Genomic DNA, 23,012 nt, shown 5'->3' with positions numbered 1-23,012 from the left:
TTACTTCAGTAGCCTTATACTCCATTAGCCACAATATACCACAACTGCTCACATAACTGGAGGTTTCTCAAAACTAAAAATACCGTCCCTCCTGGATTCTGGAAGCAATGTGTATTTGCCTTAATATCACTGCATCTAAATTTACCATCTGGTTGCTTCACCTGTCTTGGCTTTTCTCCTTTCTAAGAGGAACTTCCCTCACACAGGTGTGCCTGCAAAGGCATCAGGAGTCTTCGCCTTTAATAGACATTTTTTTCCATTCCAAAAATTTCTCCATTTTCCTCTGTGTTTTGATTGTTATTTGATACCTTCTGATCTGCTTAAAATAAGAGCTCGGAAGTTGTGGTTCTGCTTGTGGGTGAGCAGCACTTCATTGCAAGATTGCACAAGACAACTTCTTGTAAGTTTTTGTTTTTTTTTTTTTTTTTTTAATAAGCCTACAGACGACTTACTGCTTGCTAGCCACTCTAACACCCAGAGTAACAGTAGAAGTCATTAGTCTCAAGCTTCTTACCAGCTACAAACAAAACTGGCAGGGAAGCAAGCCATAAAGGAGTGCTGTAACATGGAACAGTATCTATAGTTCCTCCTCCTTAGCATGTAGCTACCTATGAACTTGAGTCAAAAGAAACAGTTGTTAATTAAAAAGTATCCATGATAAATAATAAAAGTTGTCATTCTAGAAAGAAGAAAAGTGGCCAAGAGAAACAAATTGACATGCAGAAAACAGCAGTCTGATGTTAGAGGTAAAAAAACCCCAAACAACTCATTCATATGTGACATTTTATCAAGAATCTTGTCTTTCTGTAGTTCTAGCCTCTCATTGTTAAGAATTAGAAATGCCATTTTAAGTCCTCAAAATACCTCTGTGCACAATCTATTATGCTAGACTGTCTCCATGTTTGGAATATTTGTTAACTGGACAAAGGAAATTTCAGACTGAATATAATGTATACTACTCTGAGACATACTTGATTGTGATAACAGCACTCCAGTAGAAGGAAGACCCCAAATTGTATGAACTATTTAAAATTAGACTGAGCAAAACGCTGAGGAATTTACTGTATGTAATAGCAGGACGATAACTTGGAGAATGGTGGTGTAAGATCTGTTACCTAATTAATATACATCAGAACATTTTCTCTCTAAAACACCAAACTATTTAAAATGTTTATAATGTCTTAGATAAGGTAATGCCATTGCTCAACTAGTGTATTAGGCTAATTATTTATGAATCTACTGCTGTTAATTTGTGGCTGAGTAAGAAAGAATAACATATGATTTTAGGTTTAAATAAATATATTTTTTAGGATTGCTATTTATTACTATTGCTGCCTGACTATAATCTTTCTTAGGCTGTACCAGATCAAACGGTTGTAATTTAACCTGGACATAGAGACAAACTTTGTGTTCTTATATAGAATTAAAAAGTCAGTTCCAAATCACAAAAACATTATTTCATTCTAGATGAAACAATGACACTGTTAAGTCGGTTAAGAGAAGACTCCTGTCATGTGACGTATTTATAAAAATCTGCAGCCTTTAAGGCTCTGGGTACTATTAACTCCTCTGAACTTCAGTGAAGCTCATAATATTAAACGCCTGCTTGAACCAAGCTGCCAGGCATGTTCTCTGTAGGTCACAGATGCTCTTATTGTCTAAAGAGTAGAATATGATAGACAAAACTAATCTCATATTACTGTGCTGAAAGCTTAATTCCTCAGAGAATCATCATCCAAATGATGCTCACTAATGAGCTCCATTTTAGGAAACCTCTGGTGTCTACCTAAAAAGATCTTTTTCTCAATCATAAGCCAGCTTATACATTATTTAGTATTAAACCACAGGCCATATCTATCAACACACAGATGTAGAATGCATAGAAGCTCAAAATGAGCATAGTTATTGTGCACGTTCAAGATATTTTTTCTGCCAACTGTGATGCACGGGGTTTTTGTCAATCTTTTAACATGCTGTAGTCATGATTATATATCTTTAACAACAAAAACATTTCTGTAATAGTTTTTTTTTTTTGTATTTTAAAGAAGAAACATAGAAACAGAAAAAATAGATGGACAAACAGTGGAAATGAAATAGACAAAGCATATGGTTATGAGTCACTATAAATCCTTAATTAATCTATGTTGTCAAAGATTGTGGTAACTAAATAGTATGGGTGCCTGAAACTCATGGCAGTAGACCTGCATAGCAACCCACAGTAATTAATCTCAGTTTTTAACTTTACAAAAATTAAGCCATTTACTAGATCTACAAGGTAATGGAAACATGCTGAGGGCTTGCAGGCAGAACTGTCTGTCTCACATAAATAGACTGTGCCCCGTGGCACCCAACTAGCTGCAAACAGGGTGCATCATGCCCTTTCCTGGGCAGCTACACTGGAAGATTATTGACACCCTTCAACACAGAAGCTACAAAACTGACTTTATGGGCAGCCGTAATTTGCTCTACTCAGGAAAGAAATCTGGAGTTTAATTTTCACTGTGAAGAATGATTGAACATGGCCACCACAAATGAACTCCCCTGTTATAACAAAAGATACTTCTAAAATAGCTCTGGCAATTAACATAACAAGGAATGAACTCATGATGTCAATTAGAACTTGATGGTTCCCAGGAGATTCTGGCTTTCTTTTAAAAAGTTTCATTTTGTTAACCAGTTAACATATGTTGTAAAATCTCCTTCAGATCTAGAGTTTTTGTTTGCATTCCAGCAGCAAGACTTTGATCTACACTCTGGATCATGCCTTTGTTCACATCCAATGTTAATGTCAATTACAGAGTTCCATGGGAGATGCCTGTAGCCTCTAGAGCATTGCCATTAGCTCAGGACTTAGCAAAATAAAACATATATAAGGGGAACAATATTAAAAAAATAACCCAAAGCTCTCTCTACATTAACATTTTGGATACCACTACATGTTGTATGCTTTTTTTATGATTAAAAACTTACATTCTTATTTCCCACTTTCAGCTGCCCCATCTGTTGTTACTCCCTATAATCTATAATTGACAAAAACATACCAAACATAGACGAAACACCAATTGATAGCTCTGACAATCAATAGATTGATCTCCATGCAAGCATGATCTGATGCTGTTAATACCAGCTTCACAACATCACGGCACATCATACAAGAAATGGAATTAAAGAAGGTGTCAAAGCAATCTGTTACCTGGCTGATGGGGTTTTGTTTTTCCACCAGTGCCTGCTGAAATACTAGATCCAGAAGATGAAACTTCCATTTTTATTGACCCTCTGACTTGTGGGAGTGAACGATGCCCGACCACAGGTGGACGCTGTGACACTGGGTAGCTTGCTGCAGTTCTCCTCTGACAGATTTGTGCACGCTTTTCAGCCCCATGAATAGATAAACTTACACCTGACAGGAATAAGAATTAGTACTATTAGATAGAAGAGACCAGCACAGAATAACTAAAATATAAAATGGTTTAAAATGGGGTTGTAACAGTGTTCTTGGGGAAAGAAAAAAAAAAAAAAAGAAAACTATAAAAACATTAATTTTCTATGAAAACGAAAAATGTGAACATCTTTGCTGTTGTGCTGAAGACATCAGAGTCCGCTACACTAATAGATATTTAAATTAATACATAGTCATGGTTTACTGCATTAGTGGCCTGCAGGAAGAATTATCTTCCACTCCTTCAAAAAACCCAAGAGCTCACACAGGACACTATTAATGAGGTAACTACCACAGAATTTATTAAATGACAGTTTTCTGATTGACAGACTAAGACTTGGCAATAATATTTTCTGTTTTGAGCATTCACAAGTGTTAGAAAATCTTATCATATAAAAAAGATGCTACACTTCACATGGTAACTACCTTTTAAAGAAAAAATAAATGTCTGTTTTGAGGAAAACAGTAAGGCTGCAAGCCACAATAACATGATCTTAAGCTTGAAAAAGATTCCACTTTTACCAGTCCTGTGAAACATTACCTACAACACTGGAAATAATCTTTCACACCAAACACTTGCAAATTTGTCACGTAGCCAATTTTTAAATAGAAATTGTGATGAAAAACAAGCTTTACTTTTCCAAAGAGAAATGCAAAGCTGAAATTTCTTATGTGTCTATTGTACAGTCTTAGAAAGAAATACTGTCTTACAGTAACTAATGCTGCTTTTGACTTCCTTACATTCACATAGATGCAATTGCTGCAGCTTCAGTTGAATCACTTTTAGCATACTGTGGTGAAAACCTTTAGACAATCTCTTTCAGGCTGCAAAGCTGAATGATAATACTATGATACACTTAAATTTTACACTTAATTTAATTGTGACTCTTACTGCTTTTATCAGCAACCTATCTTTTAAAAAAACAAATTAAAAAGCAGGTGGAAAAGCAGATCCTAAAACCCAGAAATGTGGATATTGCAAGCACATTATAAGTTGCAGTCACTCAAAATCGTTAGACATCATTGATTAAATTGCTCATTTTCGTGAAAGGCATCCCTCACTGAAATGTCCAAGAATGCCTTAACGACTGCTCTTCCAGTTCCACTGAAAGTCAATGTATGCAAACCTCCAGGTCACTGGAGAGGTTTTGAATCTCTGAAATCTTAATATACTTTGATCCATAATATACTACCAAGGGGAAAAGAGCTGCCACTTATATGGGTGAATTGTGAAAACAGTGGGATTGCACACATAAGGAAAGTTTGGGCAAATTGCTCTTTGATATTGAATGCATAAAGCCATTTTAAAGCTGTATACTTGCTACCTGACTTCACTGCACTTTGCCAGAGCTGATCTCCTGCAGGAAGCATAAAGGCACAAGGGCTCTCCTGCAGCAACTGCTCACAATACCTCCCAATTACAGGGCTAATGTATTTGCCAGCTGTTTCTAAAGACTGTAGACATCACACTTTCTCTAGCACAGACAGCAAGTCCCAGCCACCTTATTCTTGAGAAAGGCAGCATAGTAATCCCCATGAGCAGAATGACGAGTATGCCTGGACAACACATTTCTTTGACCATGTTAGCCATATAGTGTAGCCATAAGGGACTTCAAACAGTGAGAAGCTAAGCCCCAGCTGTAAAATGAGCTTTTTACTTCTTGTGCAGTCACTAGAAACTTGTGATACTCAAAATATTGTGCAAATATCCCTAAGGCATTAAAAAATTAACCACAACTGTTTCATGTACTGGTCATGAAATGAGTGATCTATTTTAGGAATGGGCTCCAAACATAGACTGACTGCTACATTTCTCTGAGGTTCAAGTAAATTGCTTTTTCGCATTCTGAAAATTCTATACGCTTTTGTGAAGCTGTGACTCAGCTTCCTAAACTATTTCTGCAGCACTTATTTTCAGAGATCAGAATTAAGGATACTGCAGCCAGATCATTATTCCCAAGAACTGCAAAATTTGCAGCTTGATCACATCCAAAATTACGTTCAATCAACAACTTGACTCTGGTTACATGCAACCTTTTATTTCTTCCACTAAGCAAAAGCGCTATGAAATTGTAACACCAAACTACATGAGGAAGAATGTGCCAGCTTTACTGGAAATTTTACAGGTTAATCTTTAGACATATTTATAGCCTAAAAGTGCTTCAAAACTACCACTGTTTACACCAGAAGCGTATCACCAATATATTCAATATGATTGGGAGTTCTTCACTCCACTTTCCTTGGCACTGCAGTTATTTCCTTCATATAAGACATTCTCTTGACTAGGAGAGTGAATTTCCATTATTTTCATGAGAACCAGGCACAAGATAAAGACGGAAGTATCCTTTTTAGTTATCATTTCTGATTTTTCCAGAGAGAGACCAGAACTTTATTTTCTACATGTTATTTCTTTTCCTAGAGTAGAAGTCTGCAAAAACATAAGATAGTAATATTGCAGCAAGCTGCAGTATTACCTTGTTGTTGTTGTATGTGAAAGCCCTTTGAAAAGAGATATTAGCAGTTGAGAATACATCCCCAGATAACGTGCACAAGAACAAAGAGAAAAGGAGGTGGAATCAGAAGTAGAAAAGCTATTGGAAATAACACATATACCTTATGGGAAATGAAAACCTAGTGAACTATTGACACTAAGCAGAATCTAGAGTAAACCTCCCCTATTCTTCCTGCAAATAACCCACACTGCTGCTGAATCCTGGGGTTTGTGGGTCAAAGATGTGAGAAAACAGCACAGAGACCTCTGAAGGGTAGCTGTTAACGTTGACACCAATTTTTTTTTGCAGTGTGACAATACCCACACAAGACATCTAGAAAAAAAGACAAGTTCTTCGGCAGTATGTTGCTGGCTGGGTCTTCAATTAACTACATTTGGCAGAGTTTTTCTTCTGCCTTCAGTCTTGGCCATATAGTTGCTGACACCAAAATGCCAGTGCTGTTGCACACTTGGTTACATGGCCTTTGACCGTACCGGTCCCTGCAGCATGGTCATTTTTAGGTGAGCTTGTAGCCTCAATAGCTGGGTACAAGCACACTGGCATGCTCTGACAGGCAGTATTAGGTGCTACAAAACCCCAGGAATTTCTCACACCGCTCCCTCTGGCTTAATATAATGGATCACAAGTACCATTTCAACTGAGGGCTGCGGCGCAAATGCAAGTTAAAGACTTAAACATTGGCCAGTAGACACAGCTGACTGTTCACTTTGCAGGACTGGATTTTGGACAGGGCTCTGTCATCTGCACTTGGCTGGTTGCAAAACAAGTACTTAAGAGTGGGAAGTAGAAATTTTGTGTTTTGATGCTGAATTAGATTTGAGCCTTCACGTATTATATGTGTCACTTGGCTCTCTCACCCCATTCCTGCATGCAGCAAAAGTCTCTGTATTTTCAAATTTTCATGTGCCTTTCTCTTCCTTATCTATATTTCTATCTTTTTTTCTCATACAAGCTTCTTGTCTCCATGAGGATCTGCTCATCTTGCTGCCCTTCTGTTCTCCTCTGATGCTTCTGTTTGAGCTTGCAGGTTTATGTAGGAGAAATACCTTAATTCCCTTCCTACCAAGGCATCTCAGCTATGCAGTTTGCCAGCAGGGAAGAACAGCTTCTATACTGCTTCTGGCTAACTTTTTTTTGCTCCCAGCTATGTCTTTTTATTATAATTTTTTCCAAAGCCACATTTCTTTTACATTGAGCATATATTGCCTCTTATAAAGTGGTAGTATGCTTATGACACTAAAGAATTTATAATGCTCCAGATAAAACTTGCATATGAGAACATTAAAACTGGAGTATTAAAATACTTCCAAGTCAGGAAGCAATAAAATCAAACATAAAGAAGAAAAAGAAGACAGAAATTACTAAAAGTAGAAAACACTACAGTGTGCCCACACGCAGTTTTATGTGATGGCGGTATTTGTTTTGTTGGCTCATGAGATGCTACAGTGATGAACGACATCCTGCACTACTCAGAAGTCACTCTGCTAAGGCATCTGATGGGGCATCTGCTTTGGTCATGTCTTAGTCCTGGCTAGCAGGTGTTGTGCACCACACATCTCTATACAGAGCAACACCTGTACTCAGTGGACCTCATCCAGCATGCCTGCACTATTCAACTGAGCATAGCACAGCAACTCTGGTACTGGTGGAGATGGCTTTAGCATCAGAAATGGGGTCAGCAAACTGTACCCAAATTATATTGTGCTGGGACTGAGACACCTCTCCACCTGGGGAGGCACTCCCCTGTAGCAGCTGTCAGGTTTGGGTCAGCCGTAGTTACATTCCACCCTGTACCACTTTGGGATACAGGCATATATTTATAGGTTCCTTCCTGATGTTTCTGTCTCTAGCCAGAGATAATATGAACATGAATAAGCAATAATAATGCAATGCAGAATTACAAAGCTGTATAAACAATCCATTAACTAACAATGGTCAATTAGCTTCAAGTGCCCTGACCTGCTTTGTAGATCATCTCTGCGATAACAGAGTGCTGCTGGCAGGGGCAGTAAGTCCTTTCGGTTTAGTATCATCAGAACGTCAGTGCTCATGTTGGAGACAAATTACTGCAGCAATTGCTCTCTTTTTTTATGTGGGTCTTCTATTCTTTTTAAGCCTTATGGAGAGGCCTTAGGAGCAGATCGAGGTAGACCCCTTCTTCAATGACTTTCTCAGAGCAGAGCAAGTGCAGGGGAGCACAAACCAAGAAGTGAGGAGGAAAATCTCAGATGCAGTGTGATGTAGAGCCACAAAAAGTAAAACAGCTCTAGAAAGCCTGCAGTCATCGAGGCACAGATAAGCAAGCTCATAAGAAAGCACTTTGCAAGCATGGGCAGAGAGTAGAAAATGAGGCTTTAAGGTGCAGTATATAAATAGGCAAATGACATATTTAGTTCCTTTCAACTTTTACACCCAGGGAAGTTCACATTAAAAAGCTAAGCACCCTTTCCTCACCTTGTGCAAACTGCCACATTTCCTGTTAAAGTCAATGATGCTCTGTAGACAGCTTCAGCTTTTTCACATTTTCAAGCTAGCCTTGATAAGGGGCAGCTCAGAAAGGGCAAGCAACATAAAAGTTTTTTCATGCAAACCCATTTTCATCTGAGAGTCAGAAGAGACACCTGTGTTTGATGCCATCATGGACTCTTCTGCTTGCTCTGAGTCCTAGGTGGAAATGAATGAGCTTGAGAGAAAAATTCACCAGCTGCCCTCTGTACACATACCTGAAAGCACAGTCTAAAGGAGGTTCCCTTTTTCCCCACCTAGTGTGCCCTACTTAGATAACAAATACATCCAGAAAAGCATGGTTATCTTTCTCTGTGCCTTCAGGAAAAATGTCACAACAACATTAGGATTCCCACGTTAGATTAAATCATTTTCCAGAAGCTTAAATATCACAACTCTAATACAGCATCAAGTCCCTTGCCCCTGGAAACAAGTGATTTCATGAATTGTATGTAAGCCCAGATTATGCTTCAAAATACAGCTTTGAAAATGTCGAAACATTTCTAACTACATCAGATGTAAAAACACCTCACAACTGCAAATCTTTAAAGAAGCAAACAGAAAAGCTAGTAGTATCAGACCTTCCCTGGAATTTGACTGGCTGGAGAAAACAACTAACACTGCATCTTGACAAATTACATGTTTTCAGTTTGTTGAGGCTCTGCATGACCTTCCCCCCGAGTCCCTCCCAAATATTGGAGGGATGACAGGATTTTCAAGGCCCATAGCAGTTTCAGAAACTGTTACTTTTTTTGCCATTTTCTATCAAAAACTTTGTTCAGTTGGCTTCTGAATTTACTTTTTTTTTTAGCATATATAATTTTCCATAGAGAGAAACCACAGATCTTAAATTTACAGCCTGTGAAGGAATAGCTGTTTCTTTGTCTGAAACATGTCATCCACAAAATTTTGTATTGAAAAAGATCATGAATGGCCATTCCCTTTACCTCTCTATTCCATTCATGATACTACAAGAGCTCTATCATATCACCTCTCTGTTGTTTCTATTCCCAAGCCTAGGATACCTGGTTTACACTGTTGTTCCTCACCAATAAGCTTTTGTATACCTCCCAGCATCCCTGATCACTCCTTCTCTTGTTCCTTTGCTTTTTCAAGAAATTAAGACCTGAAATGCACATTAGGAAAGTTTGAAGAACTAGCACCAGAAACGCCCATGATGTTCAGGTTGTGCCTTCAACAAGGATTTATAGTAGTACAATGATGTTTGTGGTTTTGTTCTTTCCCTTGTTATTTCATCTGCCCCAAGACACTTTTAGACAGGCTCTAGCTCCCTCTTGCATTTGCCAACTCTTCAGGCAATTTTCCGGTCAATCAGAGATCTCCCTCCTAACCTACCTGCTCCAGGCCCTTGCATCAAGTGAAGGCTGCAGGAAAAAATACTGCATTATTTCTTGCATTTGTAGGTTTCATCTTTTTCCACTTCAGTTGCTTTCTAGGTCTTATGTTTATCACTACTGCAAGAGCATCACTGTACACCCTTTTGTATCAACAAATCTTCACAAATGTGTATTACTTGTCACTGCATTTATTATTTTTTTCCCAATTACTCTCCTTCAATGGGAAGAGAGTAGCATCATACTCTGCCTGCTAGTCACTGGTGATGTTATTAGGATTTTCATTTTGAACTGTGATCAAAGGCATGTCTGAACTAGAACCAGGACTCCATGAGGGGGCTTGTGTACACACTGGGTTTATGCAGCTTTATCTGCATAAATTTAGAAATTAACAGTTTTACACTAGCAAACATGCTTTGGGCCAGAACAGCTTATTCTCCCCTACAAAAGTGGCTACATTACCTGTGGTATAACTGCATCGAGAGCCAGTGTTAAGTCTGTCAAAGTCCTAACGAATAAAAAGATCATGCTTACTTTTGGTCTACCATCAAAGGGTCTTTTTTATAGCCCTGAAGGTGGTTTATTACAACATGCTAGCATTCAACAGTGATTATTTAGCATGGCTGGAAAACTCCGTAATGCTCACAGAGATGCAAGATAATCACCTGAAGTCATGAACATATCTTAAAGAGAGTCATAATAATCTTGTTTTAATGGTCTATGTGACAGTCTGAAAAACCACTTGTCTTCCTTAGGCATGAGTGAAGAGAAAAGCTTAGCTAAGTGAATATAAAGCCCTTTTTGGCTACTGTTGACTTATCTGTGATTGTCATGAGCATGTTGCAGGGCCATGGTGTCAAACACAAGATGCTGCCTACACAAGTCATAAGAACGCAGGTGAATATAATGGAACTTTCTTCCCCAAGATGCCTAAATTTGATTAATTTATAAGTATTACATTTTTATTTCTGTCTAACAATTCCTTATTTAGTTCCTCTCTGCAAAAAGAAAACTATAGTGCATGTATGCTGCTGTATTTTCCAGGCTACTGGGATAAACGCCTAAGAATTGTGTTTATGTCCCTCTTCAGTTTGCCCAGCAAGCTGCAATCAGATTTTTTTGTCACCATCCCAGCTGACAGTTTTCTTACTGGGGTTGCCTGCATTTTTTGTTTGTGTGTGTTTATTACTTCTCTTTTGTTTGTTGTTTGTTTTAGTATCTACTTTGATTTACATTGTTGTTACAACTGGACTTTTAATAGTATTAGAACCACATGAATTCTGAAGAGTAATTTGAATAAAAACTTTTTTTGAAAAGTTCCTTTGCTTGATGCAGTATTAAAATAGAAGTGAGAACACCTTGTCCTGAAACCTGACAGACACAATAGAAATCAAAAACTGAGGCTGATAAAACATTTTCAGTAGAATGTTTCTCTATCAAAAAAATTGTCAGTTTGTTAGGAAAAATCTTGTCCCAAAGTCAAAAGCTGCTGTCAAAAATTTTGTTTAGAAAAGAAATCTAACCTTATCTTGACTGGGATATCCTGGCTTTTTATTTTGTAATGACTTGACACTTTGAAAAAAATGCAACCTAACATATCAAATAGGATACAAGTTATCCAATAGAATACAAATTATCAATTAGAAAACCTGTTGCCTCTGAGCAAACAAAAACAAAATTATAATTTCAATTACTGAAATACCATCTGTAATACCAATCATCAATTAATGTTACTGTAACATACAAATAGTAAGAAATAATTCAAAGCATAAAAATTAAAACCAGAAAGCAAAACATGTCAAATAAGAAAACAAAATGCAGTAAAAACAAGAAGTTCAACCAAGATGAAATATTTCAACCGTCCAGAAGCAAATTCTGACATAAATATTTTAAGCATTATTTTGAAAAGTGACTTCAGAAAGTGCTCAAAAGAGATTGAAAGGGAAAAAAATTGCAAGAATATTAGATTTTATCTGGATTGGATATTCTGGCTTTTCACTCACCACCTCTATAAGCAACTGGAATAGACTTGCACTAGAAACAGGTTCATACAAAAAAAAAAATAGATTCATATCACAGTTTCCATCACAATAAATAATATCCTGTCAATACTTCTTTCTTTAAGCAATATCTATTTCTCAAAAAAAATTGGAAGATTGGATCTGTCATCTTAAGTGGCACTTACTGATTTGGAAACTATGCGGTAACTCATCTTATTCATTTTACTATATATGCACAGCATTTACTAGCCAAAAATAGAGCACTGAGATGATTTAAAACTTACTTTCATTTATGTTAAGTACTGTGTTCAAAATTGTTTTCTTTCTTAACAACTAGCTATCACTCTGATTTTCAAAATCAAGAGCATTCTCATTAAAAACTTTCTGCATTGATTTTGAGGCTTTTGCCCATACACATACAGTAAAATGTAACTGCACACACAGCAGTGATATGCAATACAAACATCAGGGCAAACTGCAATGTCCCATGAAACAAAGCACCACGCCAAGTCCCAGATGCTTATTATTGGCCAAAGAACGAAGTGAAGCACTAGCCATGTAGATATATTCTGAGTGTAGGTAGATTTAAAAGCAGAGAATTGGGGTTTTTTCCCCCACATCTTAATGTGCTGCCTGAATGTCAACTGCTGCATTTCAAATACCACAAGTCACATTTTATCTCTTTTAATTGGATATTCTTTATAATGCAGAACAGTGCAATCAATCTGAGAAATCATCTGTGAAACAGGAAAAAAACCCAGGAGACTTCACAGATGGGAAAAAAGATAGCTCAGGGTACGTCTGAATGTGTCTGCCTCCACGGCAGAGACAGTAACGATTTTCAGCACAGCAACTAGGCTTAATTTAACTTTGTGTTCTTGTGTCCTGTTTCAGGGGACTGGTTCGCCATCAGCACTCCCACTGCTCCAGCGACGGGCCAGCCCTGGCCGTGCTTTCTGGGGAACCTGCAAGCAGCAGGTCAAACATACACTCCTGCCTTCACCCAGCCTATGCCCCAGCTACAGGACCTTCTATAGGCTTGGCATCAAAATGCTCTCTGCCTGCAGATAAGTTTTATTAACCATCAATTAACTTTTACTTTGATGATAATTTTAATTAATCCCTCTACAGCCAATGTCTTCAGGGGCAGAGCTTAAGACAACAAAAGTTACTTCTTCTTCTCCACCCACCCCACTCACCCCCCAAAAAAATCATCTTATACCCCATATTGTAGCAAAAAATAATACTTGAATAAAATGCCTGTAAAGTAAACATGCATCTGGACAGGTGATCTGACTATACAGGTCATACATGCTGGGTCAAGTCCAATACCTAGGAGGGATTTTGCTTTCCAAAACGACCATCCATTGCGGACATACAGGCTGTTCCTACATCCTGAGACCCATGGGCACATCTGAGGCCCCAGCACCTCACATGTCCAGGGTCTGATGTTAGACCACAGCTGAAGAAAGGCCCAGAAGCCTCCCCCCCGCTCCTGGGGAAGGGTCTCTCACATGGGCTGGAAGCACATGCTGTGGTATGCTCTAGCAAAGCCCAGGCAAGCATCATTCTGCAAGGAAGGAGCACCAGCCTCCACAGACATGCTTGCTGAAACACCGAAGTCTGCCATCAGCCTTTTCTATGGAAAAGACATGTTTACAAGGGCCAGCTGTATGAGAAATTTTGAGGCACGTGTACTACTTGTCCTCCTTTCACGCATCATTAACATCCAGCACATTCTTTCTTGGCAAGTAACGCTTTTGGTTGTAATAAAGCCTATGGTGGCAAGCTTTCTAAATGGTCATAAAGCGAGGGCAATCCCCAGAGGAGACAGCAACTGTAGTGTGCAGCAGATGCCAGTGAAAAATCTGTATTCATCTGCCACCTCATCTTTCTGGCACAACTCCAAGCAATTAACAACAACAAGACGCTATTGTATGCAAACCTGCCATGTTTGTGCATACATTCCTTAGAGGGATCCAATTGATTGTTCTCAGCTTACTCTGATCTGGATTTAACAAAGCACAGGTATTGCTTATTTCACTTCTGAGCTAGATTGCATTTCTGATAGAAGAGCAATAAGTACTGAAAGACAACAATAATCACATAATGATTGCCTGAATTTAGCAGATTAATAGAGATGGAATGAAGTGTTCTACCGATTGATACCATTTCGATTTCTTGAGCTCTTCATAGCAGTCAGAAGAAAAGGTAGGAGGCTGTAAAATGCAGTAACAACATTGGAGTATGTACAGTCTACGACATACAAATTTGGTTTTGTAAAAAGCTGTCTGTGCTCTAACTTATTTACTGAATAACAGCCTTGTGCAAGCACAAGGCCCACCATTCTTTCACGTGTAAATAATTCTCTGATACATTAGCAATTCAGAAAAACATGTAAAGTATGTGAGATATAATTCAAGCTATGTTTTATGCACTACATAAAACAGTGAATGTTAGTTGGATGTTCCTAACAGTTAAGATGAGGCACAGGAGAGACACAACTATTTGAATACACCTAAACCAGCTTAATTATAGAAAGAACTTATAAAAAGAACCATGTGCCTAAATTTAACTCCTGTGATGTCTTTTCAGCAAAAGGACGTTCACAAATACTCTATCACAAAAGTTTTCTTTTCTTCACTAATACCTCTGACACTCAATGTCCCATTACTGTTCATTCATTTTCAAAACCATGAACAGAAAGTAAAGAAAAAAAAAAAGACAATACACATGTAACAGATACTGCAAATATTTGTAAATTGTATGTTGTAAGTATTGCAAATATATTGAAAGTTACATTTGTAAGAACGTTCCAGTCTAAGAATGATGGTGAATTTGTTCTGAATATTACAGGAGGTTTGAGGATTCAAAACAACCAGATAGTCAAGGAAGAGAGACTGTTTCTCTTCACAGATACCTTTTTTCTCAGAATCAAGAACATGCAGTTCAACAGATGTGTAGACCTCAACCTTCACAAACAATTCCTAAACTGAAATTTCATCACCAAAACCACCTATACAATTCTGAAACATGTTAGTAGTGATTCTGAGAAGAGCTTAACATGTCATTAACTGGGACTGTCTTTGGGGTTTTTTTAGTTGACTAGGCTGCCCTTTGGTATTTTTAGGTTTAAGTGACCTACTAATGGACTTTATTATTCTCTTGATTTCTCAGTATCCTGCTGCTCCTGTATTTGAGTTTCCCTTTGTGGATGGTATACCATCATAGCAGCAGGGTACACAACCATCTTTAATTGTTCAGATGCTGTGTATTGCTCCTTTTTTTTTTTAAAAAAAAAAAAAAACCAACCACCAAAACTCAGCAACAAAAAGACAACCAACCAACCACCTACCTCATTCCTTCCCTGGGTGAATGCCTGGATAGACATAACTACATAAAGCTGTCTTCTATACTCCCTGAAAGAGAAATGTGTACTTCTGCATGTTAGATCTGAGCCCCAGAATAAAAATGGTACCAAAAATCATGGGTCCCACAAGATTCATCTCTTCCTTCTAATCCTTTATGAACACAAGCTTAAATCCTGAAAAGACTGGTTATAGAGATAATGTTCTTGTTAAATTTCTATGAGGAGTTAACTATCAACCAGAAATATTTTTCTTCATTTACAAAGTAATATGAGCCTGCTTACAAAAGGCTATATTAATGGATCACAGCAGTCATAATTACAGTTGCACACAATCTGGAAATAGATTTCCAAAGATGATTTTAATATCTCAAACAATAAAGTACATTATGTGCCTAGGAGTGAAAGAAGTAGATGAGCCAGAACTGGAGTAGATGAAGGTTTATGAGAAAATGAACATTAGATAACAATATAATCTGTTAAAGAGTATTTCCTCTCAGTTCCTGATAACGTTCATGTTTTCAGTCCCTTTATGTGACATGTCTCCTTGTTGAAATTTGGCATGGCCTTCATTTTACGTCTACTGACAATACTTCCTTCAGTGAGCAAGCCATGGCAAGGAAATGATTGTTACACTCCCTCCCTTTCTCATGAACTGCAGGGTTTTGGTTTTGCTCCTGTCTTTGCAACTGTCAAACTTACTCCTTTCATAATGCATTATGGGTCCCCACCTGGACTTTAAAAAGTGTAAATCTAAACCAATAAAGAAAATGTCATAGTTGTCAATATTGAACCTTTCTTTATTTTTCTTCTCAGCTTTTCCAGTTAGCAATCCATTTTATAGATAAATATATCAGAACCTAAATATTAGACCAAATATAATGATTCCTAAGAATTCATAAATTCTAAAAATTTGCTGTCCAAATATGCTCAAGATACTTGGTGCTCTTATCAGTTCCATAAGTGTTTTTTCCTTCTTAGAATTTAATGGTATATGTCAAAATGACTTATATATTATCTTCAATTTAAAATAAATAATCTCAAACCAGTTACTTTAATCCTATCTCTGTGAATATCCACAATTTAGAGTTCAGTGGTTATTCTCGCTGACACTAAATTCACATTCAGTAAATACAAAGACCATATATGCTCTTAATTCATGCGGTGATAATTTCCTGACTGCTTGCTTTCTGATTTACACAAGTGCAAGAGACTATAAATGTATGAAACAAAGTTCTCTTCTCCCTCCCTTACTGAACTGTGTCACAGCTCATCTCTTCTAAATTTTAAAAATGCAGTTGTTATTTATGGTGCATAAAGTCTGTTGTTCACTCTGTCTTTAGAAATGAATGCATACTTCTGTAAAAACATGACAATAATGACACACTTTTGAGACCTGCAAATCCCAAATCCAGCTTTCTCAGTAAAAATACTATTTACCAGGTTTCACTACATGCTGATGGATGGTATGAGAAATATTTTGACCTAGCTATAATCCCGTCTATCAGAAGTGTTGGGGAAGGAAATCATCTGACAACCTGCATAAGGTCAGTCCTTCAGCCAATTTTTCAGAAACTTGGTCATGGTAATTCACAACACACTTTTTTTTTTTTTTTTTTTTTTTTTTTTTTTTTTAATATTCTAGTTCAACTTGCAATTGCTTGGTATGACCTGCTATCAGCTTTCTTGCAGACTCAATCCCATGTCTTAGTGGTATTTTGTAAATGTATTGCTTGCTGAGCTGCTCACTGACCGAACACTTTGTCAAGCGTTCAACTGACTTTGGAATTTAAAATAAAGTTCTTGACAGGACCCTGTACACATGAGAAAAAACCAGCCCTTTAGATCACACTGATCCTATTCTCCATTACAAAAGTACAAAAAGCAATCTCTTTCTTACCCATGTTTCACATGAAATAAAAATATCATTGCAGGATGGCAGAGACATCTTAAACGAACCCACACTTCACATAGCAGTAAAGTTAGTAACAGTTAACTTTGCTCTGAAAGCTAAACTTTTCTAAAGATGTTACATAACATGAATAATTCAGTAACTGAGTTTATTTTTAACCGTGTTTACTTTTAAATGAACTACTGAGGCATTGAACTTAAGGCTGTCACCTTTAAATTACTTGTTACATTAATAAAATAAATACTTTTCAAAATAATAATAAATAATTTCCAAAACATCCCCTTGCTTAGAGGTGCTTTACAATCTGCTTCTTCCAGATATGCACTGCGTGGAGAAATACCTCTGGCAGGCTGACAGCATTACCCAGCCCTAACTCCAGCAGAACTGGCTTGCTTTCTCCAAGCTATGGACAAGACCAGTGAAAGACAAATGAATTGTGGCCATAGGGCTGAATAAAACCAGGCGGTGATCTCATGGTCAAAGCCCACCATGCTCACTCCAGATGTCAACCAGCTCAGCCAGCCACCTGCGGGCAGCTCAAGACCTCACAACTACAATCACAGATAGCATGAAAGGAGAAAAGTCAAGTCCTCTGCTGACCTGCCCTCCTGCCCACTACATGCAGTGCAGGAACACTCCCCCCCCACCCCCACCTTGATACACTTCTGAATCATTAAATTCAACCTCGGTAGAGCCAGTTGCTTATTTTTTTTTTAAGCAGTGTGCTTTCCATGGTATTTTTGCAACTTGATTAAAAGCACCTGTCTCTCGCCAGTCCCTCAGCCTCCTAACCATACTCGGAAATCTGCACAGAGACTGAGGTTCTCTGTCTGTAAGCTCTTTCTCTCAGTCTCACACATTCTTTGGACATGGAAAGTTTCATTCTAAAATGGTCTTATTCTGGTGATTTCAGAATGAAACACACGAGTTCTCATTTCAGGGAAAGTGTCAATATGTCATCTGATGTACAATATTTTCACAGGGGAATTTCCAGTAGGAAAAGAAATTCCCTATTCCTTGGATCTAATACACACAAATAATGTGATACAAAATAATCTAGCTGTGTCCTGAGAGAAATCAGAGGAACAGAGACACGAGTGCTAGAGTTACATTTCACTGAACTGTAATGTGTGACGGATTTTCTTTGTTAATGCACGAGCAGCTTGTTTTCTCCCCCCTCTATTCTGTCACCTCACTTCCTTTTTTAATTTTTAAAAAAAATATTTCCCAATAAGATTCTGAATATGAATATCAATAAAAAGATAGCCCAGAACTAGGAAAAGAAAAAATAATGTTTTAAGTATGAGAGAAATGTTGGCAGATTTTTAACTATAAATTCATCTAGATGATATCTAGTGATATCACAAGTATTACTGCCAGGCTCTATCTAGTTCTCCAAGTCTATTTTAAGCCAGCATTATGATTAGATAGTTAGCATGCAGCATCGTTTAAAAGAAAAAAAAATTAAAAGAATGATCAGGATCATATAACTTTTCCTCTCTGCATATAGAAGTCCCTATAACAGATTACTGTAAAAACTTAAATTCTCTGGGAACATTGTTAGAAGCTGTAAAAACTCACCTTTCTCTAAGACGAGCATGTTTCTTAAAGGCAACTTCCTATGTTTGGAAATTCACTGTAAAGGTTGCCATGGTGATTAATTTTAAAAGTGAAATTCTCCCCTTTTAAAGTTTTTTCTTTAAAGAAGAAATGCTCTGTACTAGGGCCCAGACCTCAGCAAGGCAAATAGGAATGAAAATCCCATCGTAATCTTGAAGATTAAAGGACATGGTCTCTGTATAACTGAAACTTCAGCAACAAAGACATTTTCAGAAATATATTGGAAATATCTATTTTTACCTAAAAATGATAAATACATCCATGGGAGTAAGAACTGAAGGAGAAAAGCAACATCTTCCAGTTGTCAGACTGCAGCAAGCAGGCCAGGTTATACTAGTGAGAGGAAGGAGAGAATTGTACTGCTAGCTGGAGCTCAGCAGAAAAAACAGCAGAGTCAGCTGAGATAGTGTCATTGTGTGGCAAGAGAGAGAAAAGAAGTGCATCAGTTCTCTTTCCATGGATGAAGATGAAATAGACGTCTCCATCTATTGACTTCTCCTCTGCACAATGCTACCCATTGCTACATCAGACCTTGGCTTTCCACACAACTGTTAGCGGCCAAGGAGCAGACAAATGCACAGCTCTGTTCTGGCAGCACGAGATGGGTAAGTACCATTTCTTCTCTAAAAAACATACAATGTTCAACATTACATCATGCAACTTGTCACTGCATAAGCTGCCACTGCAGAAATAATAGCAAGTGTTGTGGCAGTTCAATACCCAGGCAATTTATGACTTCCTTATTCATATAAAAGATCACAGTACTGTGAAACAGCTGCATTATTCATTATGTGTTTAATATTTTATCTCTCTAGACAGAATTATCTGAATAAGCACAATTAAAATGTCTGACGTAGACAGAGTTTATTTTAATACAATCAATCAAATCTGTTTCAAAGACCTGCTTGACCTTAAAGCTCCACTGTTTAAACAGAGAGAAGGAGAAACATTCTGAGACTAATGTGTGCAGTGTCTGGGTGTCACTCATTTTGCCTTGAACGACTACCCAAGGAAGACTTTTTACTTGATCTACTACTACATCAGTCATGGTAACTGTAAGATGTTCTAAGTTATATCAAATTATTTTAAGTTAAACACATAAGGTCATGATTACAATGAAAGAAATTACCTTTAAAAAAATGGCAGAACACACAAATAATTACTATTGCTGCTCTGTCATGACCATAAAGTTTAATAAATCCATATGCTTTGTATTTACCCACTAGGACTTCTAGGGGAAAAACTAGTATCTGCATGGCATCAGTTACAGGTATGAATGCAATGAAAGTTGGGTAGGAAACAGTGACATTCTTGTTCCCCAGCACCCAGAGCAGCAATGCTGATCCTAAATTAGTGGTCCTCATGCCTTTTTGCTTTCTCTTACAGGAAAGGATCGCACCTATTGGCAGCTCCCTCATCCCTAAAGGAAGTCCAGTTTGGTTTCAATGTATAAGAAGTCCTAGAGAACTATATTTTGTAGCACACAGAGTTTAAGCAATGAAAACCACATTTGCTGAGCAAGGAGAAAACTGGAGTCCAATGTGTAAACAGCTAAACTGGTACAAGCATTTCAAGGTTGTTATCTATGTCATTAACAGGTGAGTTAATTCTTTTACACACTAATTTTTATAGACAAAGTAAATAGATGAAATTGCAACTATTCTCCATATTTAGTCTTGAATAAGGTTCTTTTTAATGGAGACAAACCACACTCCAGAAATCCAACCTTAAGACTTCCTAAATCTCCTTAGAGATTGCTAGTTTCCAGTGTTCCTCTACTTTTTTGGAAATAAACTCACAAGCCTTCAAGATTATTTAAGATAGTTAAGAAAAAACATTTATCAGGGTCAGTCCTGGGAGAGGCAGTGAGGCAGAGATTAGACCTAACAAGAACAACCCCATCCCTTAGTGCTACACTGATTTTCATCATAGAGATTTTGCTCCTAGCCCTGAAATCATGTGCACAGCTTTTAGTCCAGTGGGAAAAAGGGAAAAAAATAATTAAAAAACAAGTTGTCAAAAGATCATTTCAGGAGTGCACATTCACACAACGGAAGAAAAACTACAGATTTAATGGGCACAAGGCTTCTAAATTCTACAAAGCTCCAGAAACAAAAGAATTGAGATCTGTGAAAATTAGGTAGGAATTTTTTCCTGAAATATTAGAAAGGATAAATATTAACTCCTTTAAATTGCAAAAGTTGTCACATTCTGAGAATTTGCTCATCTGAAAAAGCACATTGCTCTGTTTTCTTCTTCATGATTGTATTTGTCCCAGGAAGCACCAGAAGAGCTTCTCAGAAGGATCATCAGCAACCCCATGCTGATACCATTGTATGCTTTTAAACTTCAGGCACACACAATACTTTTGCTGGGCTCAGAACTTGTGGGACCGAGAAAGAAACACCAAAAGAGAGAGAAAGGACTCCAGCCACTTCTCAGCTTTGCTACTTATTGCCAAAGGCCATCTTCCATGTTCTTGATTAATGTTAATTTAAAGATATGAAGATTCACACCGGACTTGAAAAGCACAGTATGTCACTGGAAGAGACTAAGGTGAGTTGGCGAGGAGTATTTTTTCTAGTATCCCTCTGTAACCATTTTCAGTGGTCTAAAAGCCATTCAGCCCTTGCCTGCTGCTTCTAAACACAGGGGTCAAACTCCACCTGGGGGCAAAGAAGTTGCTGGAGGTCTCCATGTAGCACCTTTTAGCTCAGAACAAAGCTGAGAATGACCAAAGCTAAATCTCCCTATGACCTGTCTTTGAAAGGTGAGACTAATTTTCTGTGCAGGTGTAAGCTAAGCTAAGCTAAGAACAGTAATGAAGCATCATTAACAAGCTTTGTACCTTTTTTCTTTCCTTTTCTCAATGTTTCCTTTCCCTTAACTAGCATTTTCCTTAGGCTATGACTTGCTTCTCATTTACTCCACTTCAGCAAATTGCAAAACAGTTTATTCCTAAGCAGAGTGTTTGTGAATTACTTTTGAAACACCACTGCTTGGAAGGGATATAAGGAAGGTGGGAACTAGTCCAAATACTGGTCAATAAAAGACCAGCAAAGCCTGTTACAAGCACTTTATTTGAAAGGCAACAGTGTGCCTGCAACAGGCATCAGATGATGCACAAGTTCAAAATCACAACTTGCAGACAATGCACTTTGAAGAATTTTGGTGGTCTGGCAAGCTGCATTAGCTGGCAGTGAAGGAGAGTGAAAGAGAGATCAGGCCTTACCTGCTGGCCTGGGACTCCCACGAGTGTTGGCGCTAACACTAAAAACAGCCAGAAGAAAAAGTGGAAGCTTTTCCAGTCCCTCACATAGTGCTGTGAACCTGTTGTGCATTGAAAGCATAAAACCAGTGCCAACCTGTTTAAGCTTTGCCATGCAATAGAATAAGTATGCTAAAAATGAATGAATACATTCTGTATAATTATCCTCTATTTGTAATTTGCACTGGGTTTTATAAATAATAATGCCTAGAAAGCTTTAATTTAGAATTTAATCTAACTGACACTGTTGTCTTTAAACAGTCAAAGACACACAGAGAGAATAATTGAAGATTATAAAAGCAGTAAAGAATTTGGTACCTGTCTGCTTTTGAAAGAAAGTGGGTGAAAACAGTGTTGGCTTTTCAGTCCTTCACTAGGACGGTGTCAGCATTCAGAACAAGCAGGAAACACATGAACATACTGTGAAGGATGCTGGCTGTCAAGGAGAGCATAATAACTGGCTAATTCTTGACACTGTAGCAGAGCAGAATCCCATAAATGTTGCCTGGAGTTGGAAGTGTGTTTTTCAGTTAAGACAAGGCCAAACAAACCAAAAAAAAACAAAAGAAAATGTTGTGGGTTTAGCTGAACCTTCTCTTTCAGCACCATTGTTCAAGCTGGGTATTTTGCTCATGACTTCACCAACATTTTATAACCAGCTCTTTAACCAAAAAAAGCAAGTCAAGGGATCCCAGCACATAAAGGAGGGTAGAATGGCAGCTGGGGGCAGGTGGCTGAGGAATCGGCCAGAGAGATCCCTGGGCCTCCACAGGCAGACATACATCAGCTCAGAATTGTGTTGTGATCTCCCTGTCCTCCTTAAAACACATCTGAGGTCTTCCCAGGAGCTTACCCACCTGGAAATGAAGGTAAGAAGCAAATGAAGACAAAACTTCTGAGTATAGTGTCCAAAACATTTGAACATATGGTAAAAGTTCTGGACAATTTTTGATAAATTGGAATAAAAAGAGAAACTGGATTGTTCTACCCTCCTCCCCAAAAGAAGGAAAGACTCAATATGAGGAACAGAAAC

General features: G+C 37.8%; 1 protein-coding gene across 2 annotated transcripts in view; it reads right to left on the bottom strand.

Moving 5' to 3' along the window:
* The window catches only part of ANO4 (anoctamin 4), a 227,652-nt gene that overhangs the window by 133,641 nt on the left and 70,999 nt on the right, over positions 1-23,012 (bottom strand). For both annotated transcript variants that reach the window (XM_080394147.1, XM_080394148.1), the window contains exon 2: positions 3,194-3,400. In XM_080394147.1, the coding sequence (XP_080250273.1) occupies positions 3,194-3,400 (207 nt within the window). The remainder of the gene's footprint in view (positions 1-3,193; positions 3,401-23,012) is intronic.

Source organism: Falco punctatus (genome assembly GCF_963210335.1).
Source record: "Falco punctatus genome assembly, chromosome: 6".
NCBI lineage: Eukaryota > Metazoa > Chordata > Aves > Falconiformes > Falconidae > Falco > Falco punctatus.
Note: the sequence above shows the minus strand (reverse complement) of the source record. Positions and strands in the feature narration are given on the sequence as shown.